Raw genomic sequence first — 26,756 nt, forward strand, 5'->3', positions numbered from 1 at the left:
GTATTTTTTGTATCTCCTAGGACAGGTACTCACCTGCCCCTCATTCGTACCTGGGAGGGTTTATGAGCATTTGGTACAGCTGCAAAGCCTACAAGGCAGGCAATTTGAGAGAGTGGGCAGATCTTGGATTAGGAGTCAGGAGCTGTTGAGCAAGTCACTTTGCTTCTGTTCTTCAGTTTCTCTATCTATACTGCTCACAAAAATTAGGGGGTATTTCAAAATGAATATAAAACTATAAAAAAGAGAAACATTTGATTCTGTTTTTATTGAACAAGAACATCAGAAGAGCAAACAAGAAGTCAAAGTTGGTTGCAAATCAAAGTTGTTTGATTATGCAAATGAGATGCAAAACCAACTTTTATTTCATCGGTGAAAATGCACTATACGAAAGACTGAAAGTACTGAAGTATCTGCACATTCCTTGATCACCTAATTTTTGTGAGCAGTATATAAATGGGTTTTCCGACAATCTATTATTCCATGACTCTAAGAGCCTGCTCTGGGGCTCAGAACATGTTTGTTGCTGCTGCTAAATGCTAAGGAAAGAAGTGATACCTTGTTTACATACCCTCCCTTTATTGCTTCTACCCCAAATATCACGGGGTCCCTTTGCTGCTTTATTGCCTGTTAAGTCCAGAAACAAAGAAAATGGACATATTCAATGTTACTTTTCTTTAATAGACCTGAAGCTTCCTGAGGACAGGAACTCTGTCTGTTTTGCTTACCAGTTCATTTCCAATGCTTAGTACATTGCAACTATTTGATAAATATTTGTAAAGAAAGAAAGAATGGATATTTTTGAAAAAATAAATGGACAAGGATATCTTTGGGAAGTTGAGAGGGGGAGATACCTTTGATGACAAAGAATTCAGTTGCAAAAGCCTTCTTGAACACATTCTATTTTAGAGATCTTTTAAAATGTTTTTAACTTAGAAAATAAATGGAAAAATGCAGATAATGAGATCCTGAAGAAATACAAATGGCCAGTGGGAATATGAAAATTTGTTTAACCTCCAGTAATCAGAGAACCACAAATTAAAACAACAAAATACCACTTCTATCAAATTAGCACACACATGCACACACATACACAAAGACAGTATCCACTTATGGGGAGATAATGTTAATGGTTATGTAAATTAGTAAAGACTGTGCAAGACAATTTGATGTTTCTCTCAGAATTAAATATGAATACCATTTGGCTATTTGCTATGGTCTCATGTTTGTGTCTCCAAATTTTATACGTTGAAATCTAACCAACAAGGTAATGATATTAGCAGGTGGGTCCTCTGGGAGGAGATTAGGTCATGAGGGAAAAGCACTAATGAATGAGATTATAAAAGGAAGCTTCTTATAAAAGAGACTCTAGAGGGCTAGCCAGCCCTTTCCGTCATGTAAGGTTATGGCAAACGAACAGCTTTCTATGAGAAAGTGAGTCCTTACCAGATACCAAATCTGCCTGAATCTTGGATTCTGAACCTCCAGAACAGTGAGAAATAAATGCTTGTTACAGGCCACACAGTTATGAGGTTTTTGACATGGCAGCCCAAACTGACTAAGACACCATTAGTTTCTCTTCTGGGGTCCTATTCTATAAAAATACCCACACTGTACTTACTCAGGAATATACATAAAGAATGTTCATTGCAGCGTTTTATTTAATAGTGAAAAATTAGGAGCAACTTAAATGTCCAATATGAGAATATTAGTCAGAATATACTGGGTTATACTGTAGTCTTTAAAGAAACAAAACAAAACAAAACACTGGCTTAACATAGCAAAGAAAAAGTTCTCACTCACTCTAAGGTTTGTTCTGAATCCAGAAAACCCCTATGGTAACTTTCCTTCAAGTTGAGACTTGGCTGTCCAGGCTGTCAGGATCTTGTGGCTCTACCACTCAATAGGAGGCCTCTCCATTGTCTTAGGGGACAGAATATTGGAAGCCCTCATACCTGCAGTTAAATCCTTCAGCCCACAAGTGACACAGGATATACTCCCACTCTCAACCCACTGGCCAGAGCTAGTCATGTGGCTCCAGACAACTCCAGTGGAGCAGAAAGTATAATCTCTCACGTGTCGAGAGGAGAAAAGGATTGTCTATAGCTGAGCACTAAAAGTCTCAACCCCAGGGAATAGCTAAATGGGGAATCCATGCTGTGGAACAATATGTAGCCATTAAAAAGCATTAGGTGGATCTACATTTCGTGACAAAAAGATCTTCAAGATTTAAGACTTTAGTAAGTACTTTAAACAATTGGACCCCAGCCTGACCAGGCGGTGGCGCAGTGGATGGAGCATCGGACTGGGATGCGGAGGACCCAGGTTCAAGACCCTGAGGTCGCCAGCTTGAGCACGGGCTCATCTGCTTTGAGCAAAGCTCACCAGCTTGGACCCAAGGTCGCTGGCTTGAACAAGGGGTTACTCAGTCTGCTGTAGCCCCACGGTCAAGGCACATATGAGAAAGCAATCAATGAACAACTAAGGTGTCGCAACGAAAAACTAATGATTGATGCTTCTCATCTCTCTTTATTCCTATCTGTCCCTACCTATCCCTCTCTCTGGCTCTATCTCTGAAAAAAAAACAAAAACAAAAACAATTGGACCCCATTTATGTTCAAAGTATGTTTATGTACACTTACATGTGTGCAAATGCACAGTAAAAGGTCTATCTAGACTAGAAGGATTCGCCCAAGCAGCGGTTAGTTCTGGGGAAAGAGCTGGACAGGGGAAAGGAGCCAGGTCAGAAATGTTTTTCAACTTTCACTGTGTATTTTTTTCTACATTGTTCATCTCTTTTAAAATGAGATTATATCCATACGTTTATTATGTATTAAAATTGTTTTTATACTTTTTTAAGTAAATACATCTAAGAGAGAACATCTGAGAGCATCTCTTGTCTAGGAACTCTTGAAGAGGCTATAAGAAAATGTTTTTCTTGTGGTGATTACCAGATGCAGAAGGGGTGGGAGGAAGCAGAAGGTAAAGGGGGATAAATTGTGATGGAAGGAGACCTGACTTGGGGTGATGAACACATAATATAATATACAGATGATGTATTATAGAATTTTACACCTGAAACCTCTATAATTTTATTAACCAATGTTATCCCAATAAAGTCAATTTAAAAAAAAGAAATAGAGAAATTAAGCTATCCAGTGAAAAAGTGTTTTATTGCATATATAGTTTAAGATTTTTCTTAAAGCAGCATATAAAATAAATAAGCACATAACTATACTTTAAAAAGTATTTGTTTTGTAAGAATGAAAATATGGATCAAATATATTTTGGATATAAGATAACATATATGTTTCAGCACATTGAGATTGAGACACTTTTTTATTTTTAAGATGTTCCACTGTAGAAGTCTGGTAGGTGTCCTAAATATGTTTCATTGGTTTTGAATTGATTGAATTAGCTTTGTAAAATTTAACAAACATTATTTATTTTAGGAAACTCGTTATCTGCAATATTAGATGGAGAAGCACGATTAACTTTCTTGAATAGGGGTGAAGATTATGTAATGACAATGCCATATGCCCATTGTAAAGGTAAATATTTCTCATTCTTGACTGAGATATTCCTAAAACCTCCTTTTTAAATAAATGTATATGGTTATGGTTTGTTATGTTTTGAGATTTAATGCAGTCTTTTGTTTTAAAGCATCTTGTTTTATAGATACTTAAGATAATTGCTGTCATCTGCAGAATATTTTTGTGGTGAATTAATCTATAGTGGACTTTTTATGACATATACATTAGTTGGAAGCGGCTGGTTACAATAAGGGAGTTTCATTTGCCTTAAGTGCAGGTTTTAAAATTTGGTGAAACTCCATTATTTCAGAATCTTTAAAAGTAATTTTCTTCTTGTACCACTATGCCTTCTTAAGATTATTTTAAGTGAAAAGAGGAGAGATAGTGATTCAGACTTGTGTGTGCACCCCAAGTGGGATCCACCTGGCAACTCTCAGCTGGGGCTGATGCTTAAATCAACCACGCTATTCTCAGTGCCCAGGGCCGACTCACAAACCAATGGAGCGACTGGCTGTAGAAGGGCAAGAGGGAGAAAAGGGGAAGGGAATGGGGTAGAGAAGCAAATGGTCACTTCTCTTGTGTGCCCTGACTAGGGATTGAACCCAGGACGTCAATACACCAGGTCAACGTTCTATCCACTGAGCCAGCCAGGCAGGGCCACAAGATTTTAACTTAATTGTTTTTCAGTGTACCAAGTCCTTTAAATTTTTTTCTCATCCTCATTTGGATATTTCTTAAAAGTTAGTGTATTATGATTTTCCCCATTGTTTAGGATACAGATACAGATATTAAAATAACTATTACTTAGAACAGTCCAGATACCCAGTTCCGTACACTTTATATTCATACTCTGTCATTCCAGAAGCCCTCATAGAGTAAGAAATATAATTTCTGTTTTATGGACAATGAAAATAAGGCACAAAGTAGTTACTTTGCCTGATATTGCACAGCTGGGATGTGGCAGGGTCAAGATTCTGCAGCCTGCACTTCTGTGCTATAGGGCATCAGCTGAAACTCTCAGGGTAGTCATTATCTGTACCCACCCTTTCCAGCCTACTTCTTGAAAAAAACTATTTTTAGTAATTACTCTCCATTTTAAGAACTGATTGATGAAAACATAGAACTTTTAAAATAAGATCTCATTTCACAGATGAGAAAACTGGGAGGGTTAAGAATCTTATCCAAGTCCAAACCATCTAGTTAGTAAAAATGCTGAAACTAAACTCTAGACTTGCTGACTCCAATCTACTGTACACTGAATCTACCTAGTACTAACTACAAGAGGGGCCATCCTGTGGCCTGAGGCTAGATATTTAGAGCTTCATGCATGATTCTTCGAATAGACTTGAAGTGAAATATCTGAAATTATGAATTGAATTGATAAATATATCTTCAAATTCTATATCATTTGAAATAAATAAAATGGTATTTCATGTAGATACTCAATACCATACCTAAGTAGCAATGGGAAATTTTTTCATAGCTTTGTTTTTATTGCGTGGAAAAAGGAGAGATTATAACCCTTTGTGAAAGAACATAGGAAATGATTATTTTCTACCCTATATATTTTCTAAGATGTGTCCCCAAATCACTAGTCTGACAAATTGTTTTACAAAATAAGTGTACCATAGACAAATAAACATGAGAAGCATTGCAGAATTTGTTCCCCTCTTGGAAATGAACACTTGCTTATTAAGATTGCCTTAACAACTTCATCCAGAAACAGATACACACACACACACACACACACACACACACACACACACACACACGATTTTTGTTTAACTTTGTTAAACTCAGAACTTCCCCAGCTTTTAGCCACAGAACCTTTTGGGAGGATTTGTTTGTCTTATACAGTTTATCTTTGCAGTAGTTATGTTCTATAAAGTCACCAAGAACACTGAATTAATGAATAGTGAACCATTGCTCCTAGGGGAAATACTTCCTGTGAGCCTCTTGTCATGATTTTATCAACCAGTTAATACATAACTTTGTTTCTGTTTAAAGACACCTTATTTAATATACACTACTGATTCATTAACATTGAACTAATAGCCAACAGCACTATACCTCATGTCAGAACCAAGTTTTAACACACTCATTTTCTCTGCAAGGTACCTAAAAGCCTCTGTGTTTTAGGAACACTAAAGAACACTTCAGCACTACATTTAGGGGCCACTTTAAACAGTAAAATTACCAACAAAAATTACAAAACTGTGGATAATGTGGCACTAAATACACTGCAAAAAAGACATCTATTTACCATCTGAGAGGTGAAACAAAAAGGCAGTGTTACCTTGTTCAGCCTCAGCTAGGTATATGCATACTGGACAACTGAAAATTTCGCCACTCTGCTCATGTCCATGAATGACTGCAAAGGTGCTTTGGGTAGGGATTTGGATTTTAGTGAGTATGTGAATTTGCAGATAGTGGAATCTGCGAATAATGTGGATCAACTATTACCTATTTAAATCCCATAGAACTTACTTTATATGTATATTATAGATTGCTATTGAGTGGGATAGAATACCCTTACTTTATTAGTTTCTTTTGGAAAGAAATTAGATATTAAAGCTTTGCATGTTATTGGCCAGTGTCTCTCTTCAACTTTTTGTCAAAATTGTTTTTTTCTTTAGGAATTCTTTATGGTACAATGACACTGGAGCTTGGTGGAACAGTCAACATTACATGTCAAAAAACCGGATACAGTGCAATACTTGAATTTAAACTAAAGGTTAGTAGAGAATGATAGTATCACCTAATTAGAGAGGAGCTGTGCTGTGAATACTAAACAAAGAACATGGTTTAGTTTCAAATTAAAGACTAAATATAAGGACACACAATTCATGAAAGGATAGCCTTGGAAGATCCAAATCAATACAAAGCCATTCTTTTTTATTTTTTAATTTTAATTAATAAAATGGTGGCATGAGATCTAAGAAGAAAATGGGTAGCACTTTCAGTAAATTAAAGCATTGCTTCACAAAATACCAATATGTAAGTGTGCACTTAGACTATAGCTGTATACTCTAAGACGGAGTTGTGTTATTTAGAATTTCTGCCTAACATTTTAAAACTCACAAACTTAAAAACAATCATTTTCTTAGGGATCAGGAATTTGGACAGGACATATTGGAGATGGTTTATCTCTACTACATAATGTCTAGGGCCTTAGTTAGGAAGACTTACAGGTTAAGAGGGACTTGACAGGTGGGGCCTAGAATTATCTGAAGGCTCATCAGTGACATGTCTGATGCCTGGTTGGGATGACTGAGAGCCTGGGAGTGCCAAACTGAGCATTTGTACACATAGCCTTTGCAGGGAGCCTGCCTTTGTCACAGCATGGTACCTTCCTGGCAGTCACACTAACTGCTTAGCAGCTCAGATTTCCAAGTGCAAGTATCCTTGTGTGCAAGGTCAAAGCTAAATCACCATCTATGACTTTGCCTCAAAAGTAAAATTATATCACTTACCCCATCCTCTATTAGTTGAAGAGTTATAAACCTACCCAAATTCAAGGGGAAGGGATGTAGACTCCACTTCTCAGTTGGAGGATAGCAAAGTTTCATTGAGGAAGAGCATGTGGACTGCCGGGGGAAGGGAAGATGTGCTTGAGACAATCTTTGGAAATTCCTGTCTGCCTTAAAATGAAAGGTAAATTTAAGACCTTTCACAGTGTCACTGGTTGGTATAGGCAGCATATTATGTTCAGATAAAAATATTCCTATGAATATTTAATATTTATATTAGCTCCCATATTGATATCCAGCTGATCAGCAACTTTTCTCTAATAAAAAGGACCTTTTTAAATTATTAAATGCAATGCCCTTCATTTGATTTTTTTTTATCTTAGGAAATTTTTATTTCTTTGGTGATAATGATACTTGAAAAGCATGACTAGAGAAATCTTAAGTAATTTATGACACTTTTAAGGATTAGATCGGAGAACCAAAATTTTTTTCACTGAGGAGAAACATCAGTAATGCAGCATAGTAACTGAAAGTATATTTCTTCTAATTTTATTTTTTGGAGGGATTTTTGGTTGAGTATTATTTTACTGTTTTATTTTGAAGGGAGGGGTGTTATTTCTTGTAAAAGATGAATGAAATCCTTTAGGTTTACTGAATTATTTTTGCTTTATATATTTCAACATGGATCAAGTCTTGAGACAGGACTTGAGTGAGTTATATCTGTGTGAGCTTTCTCAATATGTTTATTTGAATTGCACATAGACTGGCTTTTTTAAAACCAACTTCTCCATAGCAGAAAATTTAAGTTTCTTTTTATTGAATATGTCAGACTAAAATTTGAGTCAGTTTTTGCCATTTGTGCCTTCAACAGCACTGTTACTATGCAGTTATTTTTTCTGATTTGTTTATTTATTTATGGCTATGTTGTATCTAAATATAAATTTAAAGTAAAATTTTTATTTAGCATTTTCTCTTTTAAAAGCCATTTCTAGGTAGTAGTGACTGTGTTAATCAAATATCAGGGAAACTTAAACTGGGAAAAGAAGTCTTAGCTACGTTGGAAGGCCATTGGGTAAGTATTTTTATATTTTAGCTTAAACACATTTTATTCTCTGGAAAAAATGAACAGTCACGTTTTATAAGCTCACTTATTTCATTGCTAACATCATCACTATTTAACATGGCTTCAGCTTAAGAAATACTTTGGTGTTGCTCTGTTATCAACAATATCTACTTGTAAGTAATATTTTACCTTTCTAAGACTTTAAATCAGTAAAACCAGCTAACTCTTAGGTATCACTCACTATGTAGTACTTTGTTTAAAAATGTTCCTCATATTAACTCAGTTCATATTTAACATAATAACTACGTGGTGGGTATTGTTACTGTCCCCACCTTACAGAGGACAATGTTGCCCAGGCAGTGTAAGTAATTTGCTGGCAGTAAGTGGTGGAGTGAGGACACCAGCTCTGGCACTCGGGTCCAGGCTGTGCTTTCCTCCCAGCAGCACCTGGCTTCTCACCTGGCAGGAAGGGGCGTTTCCAATGGGAGCTACATTTCCTTTTTAGGAACATGGGAAGGCTATGGTGTTATATGAAAGCAATGGCTTTCATTTACTTCTTTGTTGACCTAAATTCACATCTATGTAATTTTGTTAAAAGAAGCTTAAATGAATAAAAGGGATCGTATCTGGCTAATGACTAGGACATTGAGTATACTATTTTATACATTATAATTAGAAAATGATAAGAAATATAAGAAAGTGAAACTGAATCTAGAAACTCAACTATTAGGCCACATACCCTCTGTAATTTTTAAAATTTACTTCTGATTATCATTTGGAAAAAAAACTAAAAACCTCTTTTAAAAAGGAAAAATTTCAGATTGTGCTCAAATCTGTAATTCGCAGAAAGGCTCTTTCAGGTACTTCTGCATGCATTAAGTGTGTAACAGTCACGGGCACACCCTGCGGCTACAGCATACGCTGTGCTCCACTTGGGCATTTTGGAGATGGCTGATGAGGCTATGCATATAAGTATTTGAAATTTGCTTATGAGGTAACCCCTGTGAAATCTCACAAACTTCCTATGTATTCAATCAAATTTTAAAATTCTAGTATTACATATTTAGTCTTATTGTTTTTCTAAAAATGACAAGATTTGTGGAGTTTTTAGAAAGTGCTCATTATATTTGTTTTTATAATATGTATAACTGTGGATTAAGTATCAGGAAATATTATTACAGTACTGTACTATATAATACCCTTTTAAGTAAAGGTAACTACATTCATATTTAATTTCTTTAAATACAGGATAGTGAAGTGTTTATTAATGACAAAAAGACTGATAGTTCAGAGGTTTTCTGGAATCCAACACCAGACATTAAGAAACGGAGATTAATAAGGAACACGGTAAAATTTGAGGAGCAGGGAGACTTTGAATCAGAGAAGTAAGTACACAGTTTTTCAGTTAATTTCATGATGACAAAGAGTATTTTTTTAATTCCTCAAAAGTGTGGTCACTTTTTCTTCAGTCATATTACAAGTAAAAAGTCATAATTCAGCAAAATATTTTAACATTTGTGGGATGTGACAGGATTCTGTTTTAGTTTTTATGAACATCAAATAAATATCATACAAATCATGCTACCTTTTTTGCAGTTCAAAGATAAAACTTTCTATTTTTCCTTTTTCTTCTTATCTGCTCCAGGGCCTATTAAAAAGAATTTCTAGCTTGTTTGAATACTGTCATGGGACTGATTCATGATTCTTTGGGTTTTATTTGGCAGCTGTTTTCTAACCTGAGTAAGGCATGTAGACCTCTAGGTGAAGTATGTGGCACAAAATCTACTGTTGTTTCATTTTTCTAAAATGATGAATAATGCCACTGGGTGTGCAGGCTTCTAGAGGACTTGCGTTAGTTGAGAGTAATAATTAAGGCCATAGTTTCTGCTCTTAAAGTCATGAAATTATTACTAGATCTGTAATAACTTTGAACCAAATTGGACATTATATACACATTGTCCACTTTTTTTTTTTTTTACTTTATTTCTTTGTGTTAGGAGAAGTGGGCATCTGTGTAAAAGACACAGTTATTCTGGGTGCTTTATACACGTATGCAGTTTAGTCCTTTCACTATATGCTGTCATTTGTGTTACCATTCATTCTAATGGGATTCAAGTGTTTGTGTTCTTCTACAATCAAAATTGAGGTTGTCAAGGATGGAATAACTTGTATGCACCAGTTCTAAAATGATGATAGGCATCATCATTTAGTGTGAAGTTTTGCCAGGGAATACAATAATTTTTGAGGTTGAGCATAATTTAATATATTTCAAAGATGAAGAAAACAAGTCTTAGACAGGATAAGTAACTTTAAGTTCACCAGCCAAAAAGTGATAGATCTAGGATTTAACCCAAGTCTGTCTGATTCCAAAGCCTTTGTTCTTTTAGTCCCAACATACTCTCTTCCCAGATTAGTGGAATATAAGTATTAGCATTTTATTTATCTTATATAAAACTAAACATTAGTAGGGGAAAAGATTTTTACCTCAGTGGTCATTTCTGGTAAATCAGTGGTTCTTAACACAAGCTACATATTAAAATCACCTGGGAAACAGTAAGCTAAAAAACTTGGGTGCGCTCCAGAGATTCTGATTTCAGCAGTTCCCTGACAATCCCTGCATTCAAGACTGAGAGGATGGCATTACAATATCGGATCTTTGAGGCCAGTGAGTCTTAAATAGTATATATAAGAATTATCTGGGGAGCTTGTTAAAAATTTAGATTCTTGAACCTTAATTACAGTCCTGTTCTGTTGGGTCAACACCATCCATTGACATGTGTTTAGGAGCCCATGTAATACATTTCTCATGCCAGGAAAAAAGTCTCGACTGTGTCGCCCTGCCCAAGGACCATTTTTTATACCTGTGCTCGTTTCTGAGCATCTCAGTATAAGCTTAATCAAAGACAAAAACCCACATGGGTATCATTTTCTTTTAAGGAGATTTAAATCTATTAAATGTAGATTTGATTTTCTGTTGCCTTTTTATACTACTTTGCACATGTATTAGACTCTGGCAGCGAGTAACTCGAGCCATAAATGCAAAAGACCAAACAGAAGCTACTCAAGAGAAGTATGTTTTAGAGGAAGCTCAAAGACAGTCTGCCAGAGATCGGAAAACAAAAAGTGAAGAATGGTCTTGCAAGTTATTTGAACTTGATCTACTCACAGGAGAATGGCATTATAAGTTTGCAGAGTAAGTAATTATCAATATAGTTTGTTACCTTTATTTCTAGAATTTTTATTAAGTTTTTTATTAAGCAGTATATATATAAATTAGTGTGAGACTTAGACTTGATGTTTCATTTGTTATAAATTTGACTCCATGATAGTAGTTTGCCTATAAAATAAGCTGAGGATCGGAAGATTAGATATGACAGATCTTATAATTAGGTTTATAATCACTAACAAAAATCTAATCTAAACTTTGAAAATCTTTTTGACTGTTTTCTTTAGTCATTAAACAAATGGTGTCTTTTTCCTTACATAGTACTCGACCATGGGATCCACTTAATGATATGATACAGTTCGAGAAAGATGGTGTTATCCAGACCAAAGTGAAACATCGCACTCCAATGGTATGCAATGAAAAGTATCTAGGTGTGCTAGGCATATGAACGTTTTAAATCCTTACTAGGATCTTTGGTCAACACTTAACATTTGGTTTCACAATTTAAAATTGTGAGTTGGCAAAATGGCAGAGTAGGAAGGTCCAAGCTCTTATCTCCCTCCACAAAAATAAAGAAAAGCAAGCAGAAACAGTTAGAACCAGGTTTTCCGAAACTCCGAAAGAGGTAAGAGGCTTGTACAAATTAAGTGCACAACTGAATCAAGATGGTGACTTCAAAGCAGTACGAAAACTATGCTGCATTTCCTACTTGGCCTGGCCCCAGCCCCTTCCTGATACAATGGCATTGAAGGGTTCCCACATTCCCAGTATGAGCCCTGGTTCCAGAAGGAACAGAGAAGACCTTACAGATTGTTTTGTACATCTGTTATAACCTGTTTGGGGGCTACCTGAAGGATTTCTACAGGGCCCACTTTGAGCTCAGCTAGATAGGCTGCAATCAATATGTGGAAGTACTACAAGCCAAACTAGCAAACTGCAGACACCCAGGGCAAAAGATTACCATTGAAACATACAATAGATAATGTAAGTTTCAGGAACAGAAGCTGGGGAAAGATTCTTTGGCAAAGCATTGAAAGAACATGTCTACAGAGAAATTTAGGAAGTCATACAGATGTTCAAGGCAAGATATTATGCTCAAAAGAGATTTGCCTAGGAAAGCCATGTGCAAAAGAATGAAACTTGACTACAGTTTGTCCCCTTGTACTAAAATTAATTCAAAATGGATCAAAGACCTAAATATAAGACCTGAAACAATAAAATACATAGAAGAAAACATAGGTATTATACTTATGGACCTTGGTTATAAAGAGCACTTTATGAATTTGACTCCAAAGGCAAGGGAAGTGAAGGCAAAGATAAATGAATGGGACCTCATCAGACTAAGAAGTTTTTGCACAGCAAGAGAAACTGACAACAAAAGAAACAGCCAACTAAATGGGAGCTGATATTTTCAAACAACAGCACAGATAAGGGCCTAATATCCAAAATATACAAAGAACTCATAAAACAACAAATAAGCAAACAATCCAATAAAAAAAATGGGAAGAGGACATGAACAGACACTTCTCCCAGGAAGAAATACAAATGGCCAACAAATATATGAAAAAATGCTCATCTTCATTAGCTATTACAGAAATGCAAATCAAAACTACAATGTGATACCACCTCACACCTGTTAGATTAGCTATTATCAGTAAGACAAGTAGTAACAAATGTTGGAGAGGCTCTGGAGAAAAAGGAACCCTCATCCACTGTTGGTGGGAATGTAAAGTAGTACAACCATTATAGAAGAAAGTATGGTGGTTCCTCAAAAAATTAAAAATAGAACTACCATATGACCCAGCAATTCCTCTACTGGGTATATACCCTCAAAACTCAAACACACTGGTACATAAAGACACATGCAGCCCCATGTTCATTGCAGCATTGTTCACAGTGGCCAAGATACGGAAACAACCAAAAAGCCCTTCAATAGATGATTGGATAAAGAAGATGGTGGTACATATATACTATGGAATACTACTCAGCCATAAGAAATGATGACATTGGATCATTTACAACAAAATGGATGGACCTTGATAACATTATACTGAGTGAAATAAGTAAATCAGAAAAAACTAAGAACTATATGATTCCATACATAGGTGGGACATAAAAATGAGACTCAGGGACATGGACAAGAATGTGGTGGTTATGGGGGGAGGGGAAGGGAGTAGAGGGATGGGTGGGGGGAGGGGAGGAGCACAAAGAAAACCAGATAGAAGGTGACGGAAGACAATTTGACTTTGGGTGATGGGTATGCAGCATAATCAAATATCAAAATAACCTGGAGATGGTTTCTCTAAACCTATGTACCCTGATTGATCTATGTCACCCCATTAAAATTATAAAAAATAAAATAAAAAGAAGAGATTTGCCCAAACCCTAAGCTTTCACCTAAAGCTAATACCTGGGCTCATTGCAAGTCCACATATTAGCATTGGAATGCCTCTGTATAGAGTCAGTCGCTAAGACTAGGAGAGTATTGTTTTGTTTTTATATGTTTAGCTATTAATGTTCAAGGAAATCTCTGTCAAAATAATAGCTTAACACACCTAAGGAACAGAGACTGTAGTGCCCATGAACAACAAGGAATAGTTTCTTGGGTTTTTCCCCAAAAAACTGGTTTGGAAAATTTATTGAACAACTTCAACGATCCAGAAAACAGCAAACCCTGGGAAAGGCGGAGAATCTTATTTTTAGGGATACCATAATATAATATGTAGATGTCCAGTTTCCAGCAGAGTAACAAGGCATACAAAGAAACAGGAAATTATGACTCATTAAAAGGAACAAAACAAACTTATAGAAACTATCCATGATGAAATCTAAGCATTAGACTTACCAAAGACTTAAAACAGCTAGCTGTCTTCAGTAACCCCAAAGAGTTCAAGGAAATAGGGACAAATAACTAAAAGAAATCAAGAAAGATGTATTAACAAAATCAGAATATCAATAAAGAGAAATTTTACAAAGGAACTAAACAAATCCTAAAGCTTAAAAATACAGTTATAGCAATGAAAAATTCACTAGAGTTATTCAACCACAGAAACAAATTTAGAAATAGGACAATTGAAATTATCTAGTCTGAATAAGAGAAAGAAAAGAAGAAAAGTGAACAGAGCCCATTCGACCTATTGAGTACCACCAAGTGGATCATCTCAACAGAAAACTGAAAACTTTTTCCCTTTAACCACTACTACTTAACATTGTACTGCAACTTCTAGCCAGAAAAATTAGACAAGAAAAATAAATAAAAGGCATCCAAATTGGAAATAAAGAAATAAAAGTGCCTCTATTCACAGATTATATGATTCTGTATGTAGAAAATCCCACACAATCCATAGGAAAGCTATTAGAGCTGATAAACTTAGCAAAGTTGCAGGGTGTAAGATGAATCCAGAAATCAGTTGTTTTTTATACACCTGCAGTGAACAATTCCAAAAGGAAATTTAGAAAGCAATTTAATTTACAGTATCATCTAAAAGAATAAAATACCTAGTAATAAATTACATCAAGGAGGAAAATGGACTTGTACACTAAAAACTATCAAACATTGCCAAAGAAAATAAAGAAGACCTAAATAAAGGGAAAGACATCTTGTGTTCTTAGGTAGGAAATGTTAATATTGCTAAGATGTCAGTACAGCACAAAGAAATCTATAGATTCAATGTTCTCTCTATAAAAATTGCAACAGTTTTCTTTTTGCGAAAATAGAAAAGCCAGTTCTCAAATTTATATGGAATTTTCAAGGGACCCTGAATAAATAAATAGCAAAAGCAATCTGGAAGAAGAGCAGAGTTGGAGACTCGCATTTTCTGGTTTCAATACTTATTATAAAGCTACAATAATGAAAAGAATGTGTTACTGGCCTACAGATAGACATATAGAACAATGGTATAGATTTGAGATTCTAGATGTAAACCCATATCTATGACCAATTGATTTCTGACAAAGTTGCCAAGTTTGCTCAATGAGAAAGGAATAGTCTCTTCAAGAAATGGTGTTGGGACAACTGGATTACCACATGCAAAAAGGATGAAGTTGGACCTTGTGCCATACACAAAAATTAACTCCAGATGGATTCACAATCTAATATAAGAGCTAAAACCATAAAGCTTTTAGTAGAAAATAGGGTAAATCGTCATGATCTTGTATTTATCAATGGACTCTTAGATATGACACTAAAAAGCATAAGGAATAACAACAAAAAATAAGTAAATGGGAGTTCATCAAAACTCAACACTTTTTGCCTCAGTGAAAGACAGCCTACAGAATGAGAGAATATTTGCAAGTCATTTATCTGATAAGAGTTTAATACCCAGGATTGATGAAGAACTTACTTTGATAACAAAAGACAATGTAATTAAAAATGAGCAAAAGACTTGAATAGACATTTCTTCAAAGAAGATACACAAATGGCCAACAGCACATAAAATGCTCAATATCATTAGTCATAAGGGAAACGCAAATCAAAACCACAAGGTCAGGTACTACTTCATACCACTAAAATTGGAACAATTTTTAAAATAGAAGTATTGATAAGGATATGGAGAAATCAGAACCCTCGTATATCACTAACAGGAATATAACATGGTGCCACCCCAGTGAAAAATGATTTGGTGGTTCCTCAGAAAGCTAAACATGGATTTGCCATATGATCCAGCAATTCCACTACAAAAAAAGTTGAAACCAGGAACTCAGATACTTGTTCACCCATGTTCATTGCAGCATTATTCATAGTTGCCATATTTTTTATCAAGTGTTGATGCACACGTGAATGTAGAAACAATTCACATGTGCATCAACACTTGATAAAAAATATGGTATATAGTTACAATAGAATATAATTCAGCCATAAAAAAGAATGAAGTTCTGCTACATAATACAACATGGATAAACTTTGAAAATATTATGCTAATAAGCAAAACACAAAAGAACAAATATTATATGATTCTACATATAGTATAAAATATAAGACAGGCAAATTCATAGAAAGATTGGAGTTTACCAGGGCTGACAGAAGGAAGGAGAGAGTGGGAAGTTATTGTTTGTTACAGAGTCTCTTGGAGTAATGCAAATGTTTTGAAGTAGCAGTGATGGTTGCACAATATTGTGAATGAACTTCACACTACTGAATTGTACACTTAAAAATCATTAAAATATGCCTGACCTGTGGTGGCGCGGTGGATAAAGTGTCAACCTGGAAATGCTGAGGTTGCTGGTTCGAAGCCCTGGGCTCACTCGGTCTAGGCACATATGGGAGTGGATGCTTCCTGCTCCTCCTCTCTTCTCTCTCTCTCTCTCTCTCTCTGTCTCTGTCTCTCTTCTTCCTCTCAAATGAATAAAAAATCATTAAAACCGCAAGACTTACATTCTGTATGTGTATATGTACATATACATATGTTATTACAATTTATAAATTCAAAAAAATACTTAAATTTTGTTTCTTCCTTTAACAACACTAATAAGAACAGTTAAAGGCATATGACCACTGGTTTCCTGGTTTTCTAAGCATGTAAATTACCTTACCCTTCTGATTCTAGTTTTTTCTCTTGCATTGGGATTTTACATTTAAGTCTTATTTCCAAAATTGCAAGCTTATTAACATGATAAAGTCTTTTGTTATTCTAAAGAAAATTTAGTCTTAGTTGATGGCTTATTATGCTTTTGTGCATGTATTCAAATCATTTTGGTAAGTTTAAGTCATGCTCTGCAAAATAAAATTATTTATTATAAGATGCTTTCTACATTACCCAGATATTAAAAGTCAGTGCAAACTCACATAATAGCATGATTATTTTCTTTAGGTTAGTGTCCCAAAACTGAAACATAAGCCAACCAGGCAACAGAAGAAAGTGGCAAAAGGCTATTCGTCCCCAGAACCTGATATCCAGGACTCATCTGGAAGCGAAGGTAAAAATATTCATTGCAGATTATTCCCTGTAGGAATCTAAAAGTTTTTAAAGGATACGACTATACTGTGTTTGATAGATGAAGATAGTTTTTTAAGAAGATATGTAAAAGTTTTGGTGTCGCAGGAATGATGTGCAAAAAAAAATATCCTATTTTAGATTATAGATAAATTTCAAGACCAGGCCACAGATAAAGGCATGAAATATGAAAAAAGAGGAAACTTGCAAATCAAGAACCACACTGTAGTATGACTCATGCCTTGTTAGCGTCTGAAAATTGTTGTTGGCTTCCTAGATTCAATGCAGGACATGTTTTTTGAGCTTTGAGCTTAGTTGTTCCATGCTTCAAAACAGTTTACAGAATAAATTATGGTAGTGTTTAGAAATTACAGACAAGTAAAAATATTACTATATCAAAATTCTGGACTAAATTAACTAGTGTGCCGTTCTTGTTCAAGTCAAATAATGTGTAAACTGTTGAACTGCATTGAGATATAATGAAGAAGGGATTAAGGTAGTGTCTGAGACACTATGAGAAAATACAGATTTTTTTTGAAAGGCTTATTCTCTAAGGCAGCTCACACTACACTGGGGAGCTCATTGTTATAGAGATAACACTAGAGGTGAATAATAAAAGATAATTGCCAGGAAATCAGTAGAAGAAAATAGTTAAGATTTGAAACAAAAAGTAACTGAATTGAGTTTGAGGGAATGTTCTTACAAGAACCCTGATGAATTTATAATGAATTACAACAGTCTAGGCTTGAGAAATGTAGATAAGGGACAAGCTACTGGAATAAAGAGGGATAAATTGAATAAAGGTTTAAAAGTAGGAGTTGCTTGGTACCCACGTGCTAGAAAGGAGTATTTGTCACACTGTTGTTCCCATTTTCGAGAAAAGAAAAGCAAGGCACAGGTTAACCTGCCCAAGGCCACATATTTCAAAAGGCAGTATATTTGTTATATAGGCAGATATTTTGGCTCCTTAATTCACTTTCTTTCTTATTCCTCCACTGTAGTGCCTGTAATATATCAGCTGATATTTATTGAGTACTTAACATGTGCCAAACTGGATCTTAACACACCTTATTACAACCATATGAAGTTTGGGTGTTGTTATCCCTGTTTTACAAATGAGAGATCTGAGACCTGGAGAGAGGTTAAGACCTGAACATGCCTGACTGGTGGTGACACAGTAGTCCTAGGTTTGAAACCCCAAGGTCGCTGCCTTGAGCCCAAGATTGCTGGCTCTGCTGGAGCCCCAGTCAAGGCACATGTGAGAATCAAGCAGTGAACAGCTCAAGTGATGCAGCTACGAGTTAATGCTTCTCATCTCTTTCTCCCTTCATCTCTCTCTCTCTCTTCTGCTCCCCTGTTTAAAAAAAAAGATCTGGATGAACAAAAATGGAAAGGAATAGATGTTAATTGAGAAAAAAAATGCAGTTTGATAGTTGAGAGTAAAAATTTATTGAAGAGGTATCAAAACCAATTCAAAAGGTTTAAAGGTTGGGTGACTAATAAAGATAACATTAACAATTAATGAAAAACTGAAAAGAGGCACTTTAAAAAGCTGACTTCTTTAGATGTAGGCAAATGGCAAGAGATAGAAGAAAGTAATATCGTCCCCAGATTAATTTATGTATTTTATATGTATTTGAATGAGCTATTTTGGTCTTTTAATTAGTTAAAAAATAAAACTGATGCCATCCAAAATTTAATTTCTGGTTACTTTAAATATATCTGTAGTGTTCTAGTTTTAGAATGACATAATTGAAATTTTGAAAATGCTGAGTATTTGTATGATGTTAATGTCTAAATCATAAAAATGATGCCTGCGGAAATTTTTATTACATGAGAATCATTAAGCTGAAATGTAGATTGTTTACAATTAAATATGTCACTATTTTCACCAAGTTTATTCTAAATGTCCTTTAGCTCAATCAGTAAAACCAAGCACAAGAAGAAAGAAGGGGATAGAATTGGGAGACATTCAAAATTCCATCGAATCTATAAAACAAACACAGGAAGAAATTAAAAGGTAATATATACTGACAGTGACTGCTCATTTGAGTTGAGAGGAGTAGTTAAGAATCCTGTTACATAGGAAATCTTATGCAAACTACATTTTTTCACATCATTGCTAAGCTAAAATAGAATCTTGGCTTCTGTCACCTGATGACTGAAATGTATGGAATTCTTTCAGCACTAAAATATTGAGGAGAGGGGGAAATATCATCTGTGAGGGTGAAATCGGAGTCTGTCTCACTGCTGTAGCATACTAGGAATTCCTATCCAGCTGGACTGGACAGGAAGTGAGGCGGTTTCTGAGAAAGTCCATTGACAAGTGGTTTCTGCAGTCCCCTTTGTTCCTGGCTAATCCTTACTTGCAATGAAATACTTGTTGAAATATTGAAATACTTTCATAACAGTGAGTAAAGAGCCATTGCCCTGAGACCTTCAGGTGCCCCACTGGCAGTCCCAGGCCTTTCCCCACACACACCTCTCCATGATCCAGCACCTGGGGTCATTAACACCTACAAAGGTTCTTTGGAAGGTATAGGACCCTTACCCTCCTCCATTGCTAACGCTAGCATGAGTTCAGATAAATTGCCTCCTATTGCTATATCAGATGTTTAACATTTTTTTAAGATTAGCCAACCTGTTTTTGCATATTCAATACTTAGTGCTTAGATGTTCTGGAAAATTTTTAAAAGACATTTTCTTTTTTCATAGTGATCTTATGACTCATACATAGTTGCTGTTTCCTTTTTTCTTTTTCTTTTTCTTCTTTCTTTTTTTTTTTTTTTGTTGTCATTTTGTATTTTTCCAAAGTTAGAAGCAGGGAGGCAGTCAGACTGACTCCCATATGCGCCCAACCGGGATCCACCCGGCATGCCCACCAGGGGGCGATGCTCTGCCCATCTGGAGTGTTGCTCCGTTGCAACAGAGTCATCCTTGGGCCTGAGGCAGAGGCCATGGAGCCATCCTCAGTGTCCAGGCCAACTTTGCTCCAGTGGAGCCTTGGCTGCGGCAGAGGAAGAAAGAGAGAAGAAGAGGGGGAAGGGGGAAGAAGCAAATGAGCACTTCTGTATGCCCTGGCCAGGAATCCAACGGGACTTTCACACGCCGGCCGACACTCTACCGCTGAGCCTATTTGCCAGGGCTCATAGTTGCTGTTTTCATCTATAGCAGGGGTCCCCAAACTTTTGACACAGGGGGCTAGTTCACTGTCCCTCAGACCGTTGGAGGGCCAGACTATAAAAAAAACTATGAACAAATCCCTATGCACACTGCACGTATCTTAAAGTAAAAAAACAAAATGGGAACAAATACAATATTTAAAATAAAGAACAAGTAAATTTAAATCAACAAACTGATCAGTATTTCAATGGGAACTATGGGCCTGCTTTTGGCTAATGAAATGGTCAATGTCCGGTTCCATATTTGTCACTGCTAGCCATAACAAGTGATATGACATGCTTCCGGAGCCGTGATGCATCCATCCCGTGTCACCGGAAGTAGTACTGTACATGAGCAATGCCGTGCTTTGCGGCGCTGCCACATACAGTACTCCAGGAGCACAGGACACTGACCACCAATGAAAGAAGTGCCCCTTCCGGAAGTGTGGCGGGGGCTGGATAAATGGAATCAGGGGGCCACAGTTTGGGGACCGCTGATCTATAGCCTCATCTTCTGCCATTCCCTACACATACCCCATGATCAAGTCCTAAGAAACTCCTCACATCTTCAGAATACATTCTGCTTCACATCTTTGGATCTTTGATCATACTCAGTCCACTTCTTAGAAGGCTCTTCCTTCCACCTTGCCCGTCAAAAAAAAAAAAAAATTCCTGTTTATCCTTTACAAAATAACTCAGATACTACTACCCTTTTTGTAACAGGTCTAATCACTCATCTTGCCCTGTAGGTTACTAATCCCTCCACTCAGCTTGTTTAGCTCTCTGCTCATACTCCTTATGAGTGATTATTATACTACATAGTTATTTTTGTATGTTTGTTTATGCCCCCCAGCCACTGCCATTGCACCCTGAGCTCCTCTAGATCAGGGAACCTGACTTCTATATCTTGGTATCATTAGCCCTAGTATTAAGTACTCAAGTTTTCTAATTGAGTCTACTTGTTCACATTGCATCTTTTTCTTTCTTTGTACTGGTAAGGCACTCTAATAGAAGCAGTCAGAAAAAGAAGAGGTCTTCACTGATCAGCTCTTTTTGCCAAAAGCATTCAGGGTGGCCTGATAATAATTCAAACTCATTTCATGACTAAACTGATATTTTTATTTGCGTGTGAAATGCCTAGCAGGGGTCTCCAAACTTTTTACACAGGGGGCCAGTTCACTGTCCCTCAGACCATTGGAGGGCTGCCAAATACAGTGGTCCTCTCACTGACCACCAATGAAAGAGGTGCCCCTTCCAGAAGTGCAGTGGGGGCTGGATAAATGGCCTCAGGGGGCCGCATTGCGGCCCACGGGCCGTAGTTTGGGGATGCCTGCTATAGAGCATTCTTTAAGTTAGGAATGTCATGAAATCTGTTGTATTATTTTTTCTTGGGTAATTTAGGATTTTTCTCCAATTTCACTTCTATCTCCCTAAAGTAAAGATAAAAGAACTCAATGGATCAAGTAGAAAGCAAAATATTTGTTTTAAAACCCTGATAATAATAGAGAAGGTGAATATTTCTATGTAATCAAACTTTAATAGTTATGTTTGGTGGACATCATTAAGTAATATATTTGGTACGATGTGGAATATCGATTTAGACAAGACCTAATACTAGTTCCACATAGCATAATCAGCTTCCTGTTCAGGGCGTAGTGATTGCTTAGCTACTTACTTTTAGTACTGTAATTAAGTCCTCTGTGGTCCTATATCAAATTATGAGTTCTGTGCTAACATTTTTGACAAATAATTAAAAAACTTGTTGTTGCTTATTTTTGTAGAAATATTATGGCTCTTCGAAATCATTTAGTTTCAAGTACACCTGCCACGGATTATTTTCTGCAACAAAAAGACTATTTCATCATTTTCCTTCTAATCTTGCTTCAAGTCGTAATAAACTTCATGTTTAAATAGTTCTTTACAGTTGAATCGGTGAACTGGAATGATCAGATTTGGCCTGGGACCAATGTTCAAGTTGGTTTGGTCTTTATTAAAGCATCACAATATTTCTGAAACAAAACCTTAGAGATGAATGCAGAGGTGTTGTTGACCTTTGATACTTTTTATCCTTAACCTGAAATGAGCTATTCTGTCTGGTTATCAAACTGAGTTATGTGTTAAGTGCCAGAACATTTATAGCTTTTGTGAGAATGTGTCTACATGTGAGTGTAATAAATCCACATGTATACACAATTGTGTCTTATGTATACCTTACAGTACCTGATAGTAAGTAGTCTCTGTGTTCTATACTGTGTTCTGAGATACAGCACTAATGTTCATAACAAAAATGCTATCAATATTATAAATGTATGTGTGGTAACCTATTTTCTTCCTAACAGGCACAAACTTTTATCAATAAGGAATTACAAAATGGGAAATGATGGGATAATAGACATTATAAATAGTTCAATACACTGTACTGTTTTTAAAAAAATCATTCCCTTAACACTCAGCTCGATTCTCTTCTTGAAACCAAGAAAAAAAGTGCGATCAAATTGATATACATATATTGAGAGATACAAGGTTGCAAATAGCTTTTTATAAAGTTTACACAAGATTTTTTACCCCCTTGAACTTCATATATATAGAGATAAAGGTACAAATGTCGCATGTATATATCAACATAAAAATGGTATGCAGCTACTTGGATCTGTTGATTATGTCTTTCTTATACCTATATAATACCACCGTAAGCACTTGCTGATAAAAGTATGGTTAAAATTGGTTGCTGTCCTTTTTTCTTATTTTTTTTAACTTGGTCCAATTACACAGGCCAAATTCTAGAGATGTTTATAAGGGCATATGAAATGCTGATAATTCAGGCTTTTCATTATGAAAAATCTACTGTCGCTTTCATTTAGACCAGTGGTCCCCAACCCCCGGGCCGCGGACCGGTACCGGTCCATGGGCCATTTGGTACCAGTCTGCAGAGAAAGAATAAATAACTTACATTATTTTCGTTTTATTTATATTTAAGTCTGAACAATGTTTTATTTTTTAAAAATGACCAGATTCCCTCTGTTACATCTGTCTAAGACTCACTCTTGACGCTTGTCTCGGTCACATGATACATTTATCCGTCCCACCCTAAAGGCCAGTCCGTGAAAATATTTTCTGACATTCAACTGGTCTGTGGCCCAAAAAAGGTTGGGGACCACTGATTTAGACCCTAGTATGCTCAGTGAATTAGTAGAATAGAAATTATAACCAACGTTTTACTTCAAAAGCCAAAGAAGAGAAAGGCGATAAGAAAAGACGCTTTCTGTGGTGGCATTTGTGTGCAATACCATTGATTTCTTTAAAATGTGCAATAAGTTGAGCATTTAAGAAGAGCATAGAGTTCTGAAATTTCATTTTTTATTGTCCTTCTTGATTCTCAGTAACTTCCTTCTGTTATAAAACCATAATTCTTAAGGATTCCTTTTGTTCAGGCTCAGGCAGACTTTTTCCTATTTTATTTTTTTTTTAGTTTAATATTTTTGTTTTTCTCAAAAGCAATTTTTTTTAATGTAAGTCGTTTAGGAACATATTCTAAGATATATCTTAGAATCCTGAAAGTACCAATTTTGAAATAGTTATTTAATGAAAATAAGGGCAGAATAATTGCCCTGGCTACATTTGCCTTTGACTAAGAAGAGACTGTTAAGACACTAGTAAAATTACAACTAGCTGTTTAATTCCATGAAAAATATAAGATCAAAGAATAGTTGCTAAAGTATGAAAATTGAAAATGATTTTAAAAATAAAACCTGCTTTTTTCCTTCTTAAACAATCTAGCTATCTTTAGTATCCTTAGGTTTTATGAAGAGCCATTTCCAATGTACTTTTGACAAAACAATGCTGTATTCCATATGTACACATGAAAGATTTTTAAATTGATTAAAACATAAATAAGATGTGCCTGTACCCCGTATAAATATGGGTATGGCTACACTAGAACAGGTTTTTTTGTTTGTATTTTGTATGTGTCAATATAATTTTTGTACTCACTTTCTGTTACGAATGTTATGCTCAACTGCCTGCCTATTTACTGATATATATTTTGTAAATAGTGTACAATTTGATCTTTTTTACAGTTTAAATTAGTATTAATTTATATTATATATAACTTGATTGGCTGATCACAAAGTCATTTCGTCATTAACCCTGAAAACTTAAAATTTTTCTTGGTAACCTCCTTTTGGGGTTTTAGTCTTATCCACTTGGTTATTTACATTTGTTCTAAATAGTGTTTATTTGTATATGTATCTTCTAAGACTGGAAAGGTAGTTTCTTTATTTTTAAATTTTTTCTTTTAAGGCAGACTTATTTCATGAGAAAGAGCAGGATTACTTATGACTGTTTCTTATATACTAAAAGCAGGTATCTAACCTAATTGTCTTATGCATTTACTTATATGAGTTCCTTTCTGCAAACTGAACACAAAACTCAGGAATTGGTGGCTTAGTTTTTAGATCAGTGCTTATACCAGGCTTAGTATGTGAATCTTTTAAAATGTAATAACTTTGTAGTTAGCCATATATGTAATTGACTTTGAATGTTGTCTACCTGGAATTAATCTTCCTTTACACATGGATTCATAAAAACTATGTTTTACACTTCTCTGTTGTCTGAGAGCCTCATAATGGTTTCTAGGGTTTACGACCTTATATCCTGCTTTTTTCATTTGATCAAAAATTTTATTTTTTCACATGAAAAATTTAGGTAAGAATTATTGATATGTGCATTTCTATTTTGATTGTTATATGTACTATGCCTTCAGTTATTTACCATTTAATGAAGTGTAGCTGTCCCATTAAAAATAGGGCATGTGAAATAAATAAGTTTCAGCAATAGATATGTTACCTGTATTTCATGTCAGTACTTTTTGTATCACTTATAAAGATACAGTATAATCTTTGTCACCATACTATTGAAAAAGTTGGCCTTGTATAATATAACGCTCATTTAGTAGTATTCATGCTTTTGTGCCTTTAAGAAAATACTTTTACTCATTTTGTTACATAACTATATAATATGATTCAAAGTGTTTATAGGTGTGTCATAATGGGTCATTTCTCTTTGTCACCTTATTTCCTTTTATATAGCTAAGCATATTTCATTGGTAACCCTGTACTTTTATAAGAGTTTGTCTGTTTACCTATTTCAAATATATTCTTCACTCTTACACATCATTGAAGTAGACTTGTCCAGATTATTGAGTATTGTAAACAGTGCCTTTTTGATGGAGTTCACACTGTTTTGGGTGTCAACTTGTGCCATAAACACACAAAATTCTGTGAAAGGCAGTTTTAACTTTTTGAAGAATATCTTAGTCAAATGTTTAACAACTGTATAAAATTTCATTTTTTTCAGTTTAGCATTTCTAGTGAACAATTTTTTGTTTGACAAGGTGATAATGGCATTATTGATGAGCCATACATAACACTGCAGATTATTTCAAATTATGTTAAATGTATAGAACTAAAATAATAAAATTAGCATTTATATCAAATTTTCCAATTGGAACCGATGGGAGGGGCACACAAATCACTAAGTTTACATTTCAACTTATATCTTATTTGACTGTATGGGAAAAGAGATTATTTAAAAATGTATAATCTGCCACTACTGTGTAATTTGGTTTCATTTTGTTTACCTGTAGTGTAAATTTAGTATATTTACTTTTTGTTACTCTTAACATACTGTTTGTCTTGTTACAGTTTTTAATTGAAGATGAACTGTTAAAATTGTATAGGACCAGTGTCTCCTTAATACAGTGTGTCTGTAAAGTCATGGTGCATTTTTGACCGGTCACAGGAAAGCAACAAAAGATGCTAGAAATGTGAAATCTGCACCAAATAAAAGGAAAACCCTCCCAGTTTCTGTAGGATGATGTGGCAGCATATGCGCTTGCGCAGATGATGACGAAACACTGTGTATACAGCGGAGCAGCCCACGGCCATGCCAGTCGAGATGTGGATGGTAAAGAGGAAAGTTCAGTGTGTTCTGTGGCTCGCTAAATTCGAATCTGTGACCAAAGTGCAGCGTGAATATCGGCGCGTTTACAACAAAGCGCCACCACATAGGAATAACATTACTCTGTGGGATAAGCAGTTGAAGGAAACTGGCAGTTTGGTGGAGAAACCCCATTCTGGTAGGCCATCAGTCAGTGATGAGTCTGTAGAGGCTATACAGGATCGCTACCTAAGGAGCCCTAAAAGATCTGTGCGTGAACCCACATTGAACAGCACTGAGTAGGTATGAAACTGGGAGAGTTTTCCTTTTATTTGGTGCAGATTTCACATTTCTATTGTCTTTTGTTGCTTTCCTATGACGGGCAAAAGTGCACTATGACTTTACGGACACACTGTATAGTATGAGTAACATAGAAGAGTCACAGGAAACCTGTGACAAAATGAATGTGAATATACTTTCTAAAATATTTAGAGAA

At 35.5% G+C, this 26,756-nt stretch overlaps 1 protein-coding gene across 14 annotated transcripts in view; it reads left to right on the plus strand.

Moving 5' to 3' along the window:
* Positions 1 to 26,709, plus strand: part of OSBPL8 (oxysterol binding protein like 8) — a 168,257-nt gene extending 141,548 nt beyond the window's left edge. For all 14 annotated transcript variants that reach the window (XM_066368511.1, XM_066368510.1, XM_066368513.1 and 11 more), the window contains 9 exons: positions 3,450 to 3,548; positions 6,167 to 6,264; positions 7,983 to 8,072; positions 9,312 to 9,448; positions 11,071 to 11,256; positions 11,551 to 11,638; positions 17,040 to 17,145; positions 19,080 to 19,182; positions 22,105 to 26,709. In XM_066368511.1, the coding sequence (XP_066224608.1) occupies positions 3,450 to 3,548; positions 6,167 to 6,264; positions 7,983 to 8,072; positions 9,312 to 9,448; positions 11,071 to 11,256; positions 11,551 to 11,638; positions 17,040 to 17,145; positions 19,080 to 19,182; positions 22,105 to 22,237 (1,040 nt within the window). In that variant the 3' untranslated portion in view covers positions 22,238 to 26,709. The remainder of the gene's footprint in view (positions 1 to 3,449; positions 3,549 to 6,166; positions 6,265 to 7,982; positions 8,073 to 9,311; positions 9,449 to 11,070; positions 11,257 to 11,550; positions 11,639 to 17,039; positions 17,146 to 19,079; positions 19,183 to 22,104) is intronic.
* Positions 26,710 to 26,756: the final 47 nt, after the last annotated feature.

Source organism: Saccopteryx leptura, chromosome 2, assembly GCF_036850995.1.
Source record: "Saccopteryx leptura isolate mSacLep1 chromosome 2, mSacLep1_pri_phased_curated, whole genome shotgun sequence".
Classification (NCBI taxonomy): domain Eukaryota; kingdom Metazoa; phylum Chordata; class Mammalia; order Chiroptera; family Emballonuridae; genus Saccopteryx; species Saccopteryx leptura.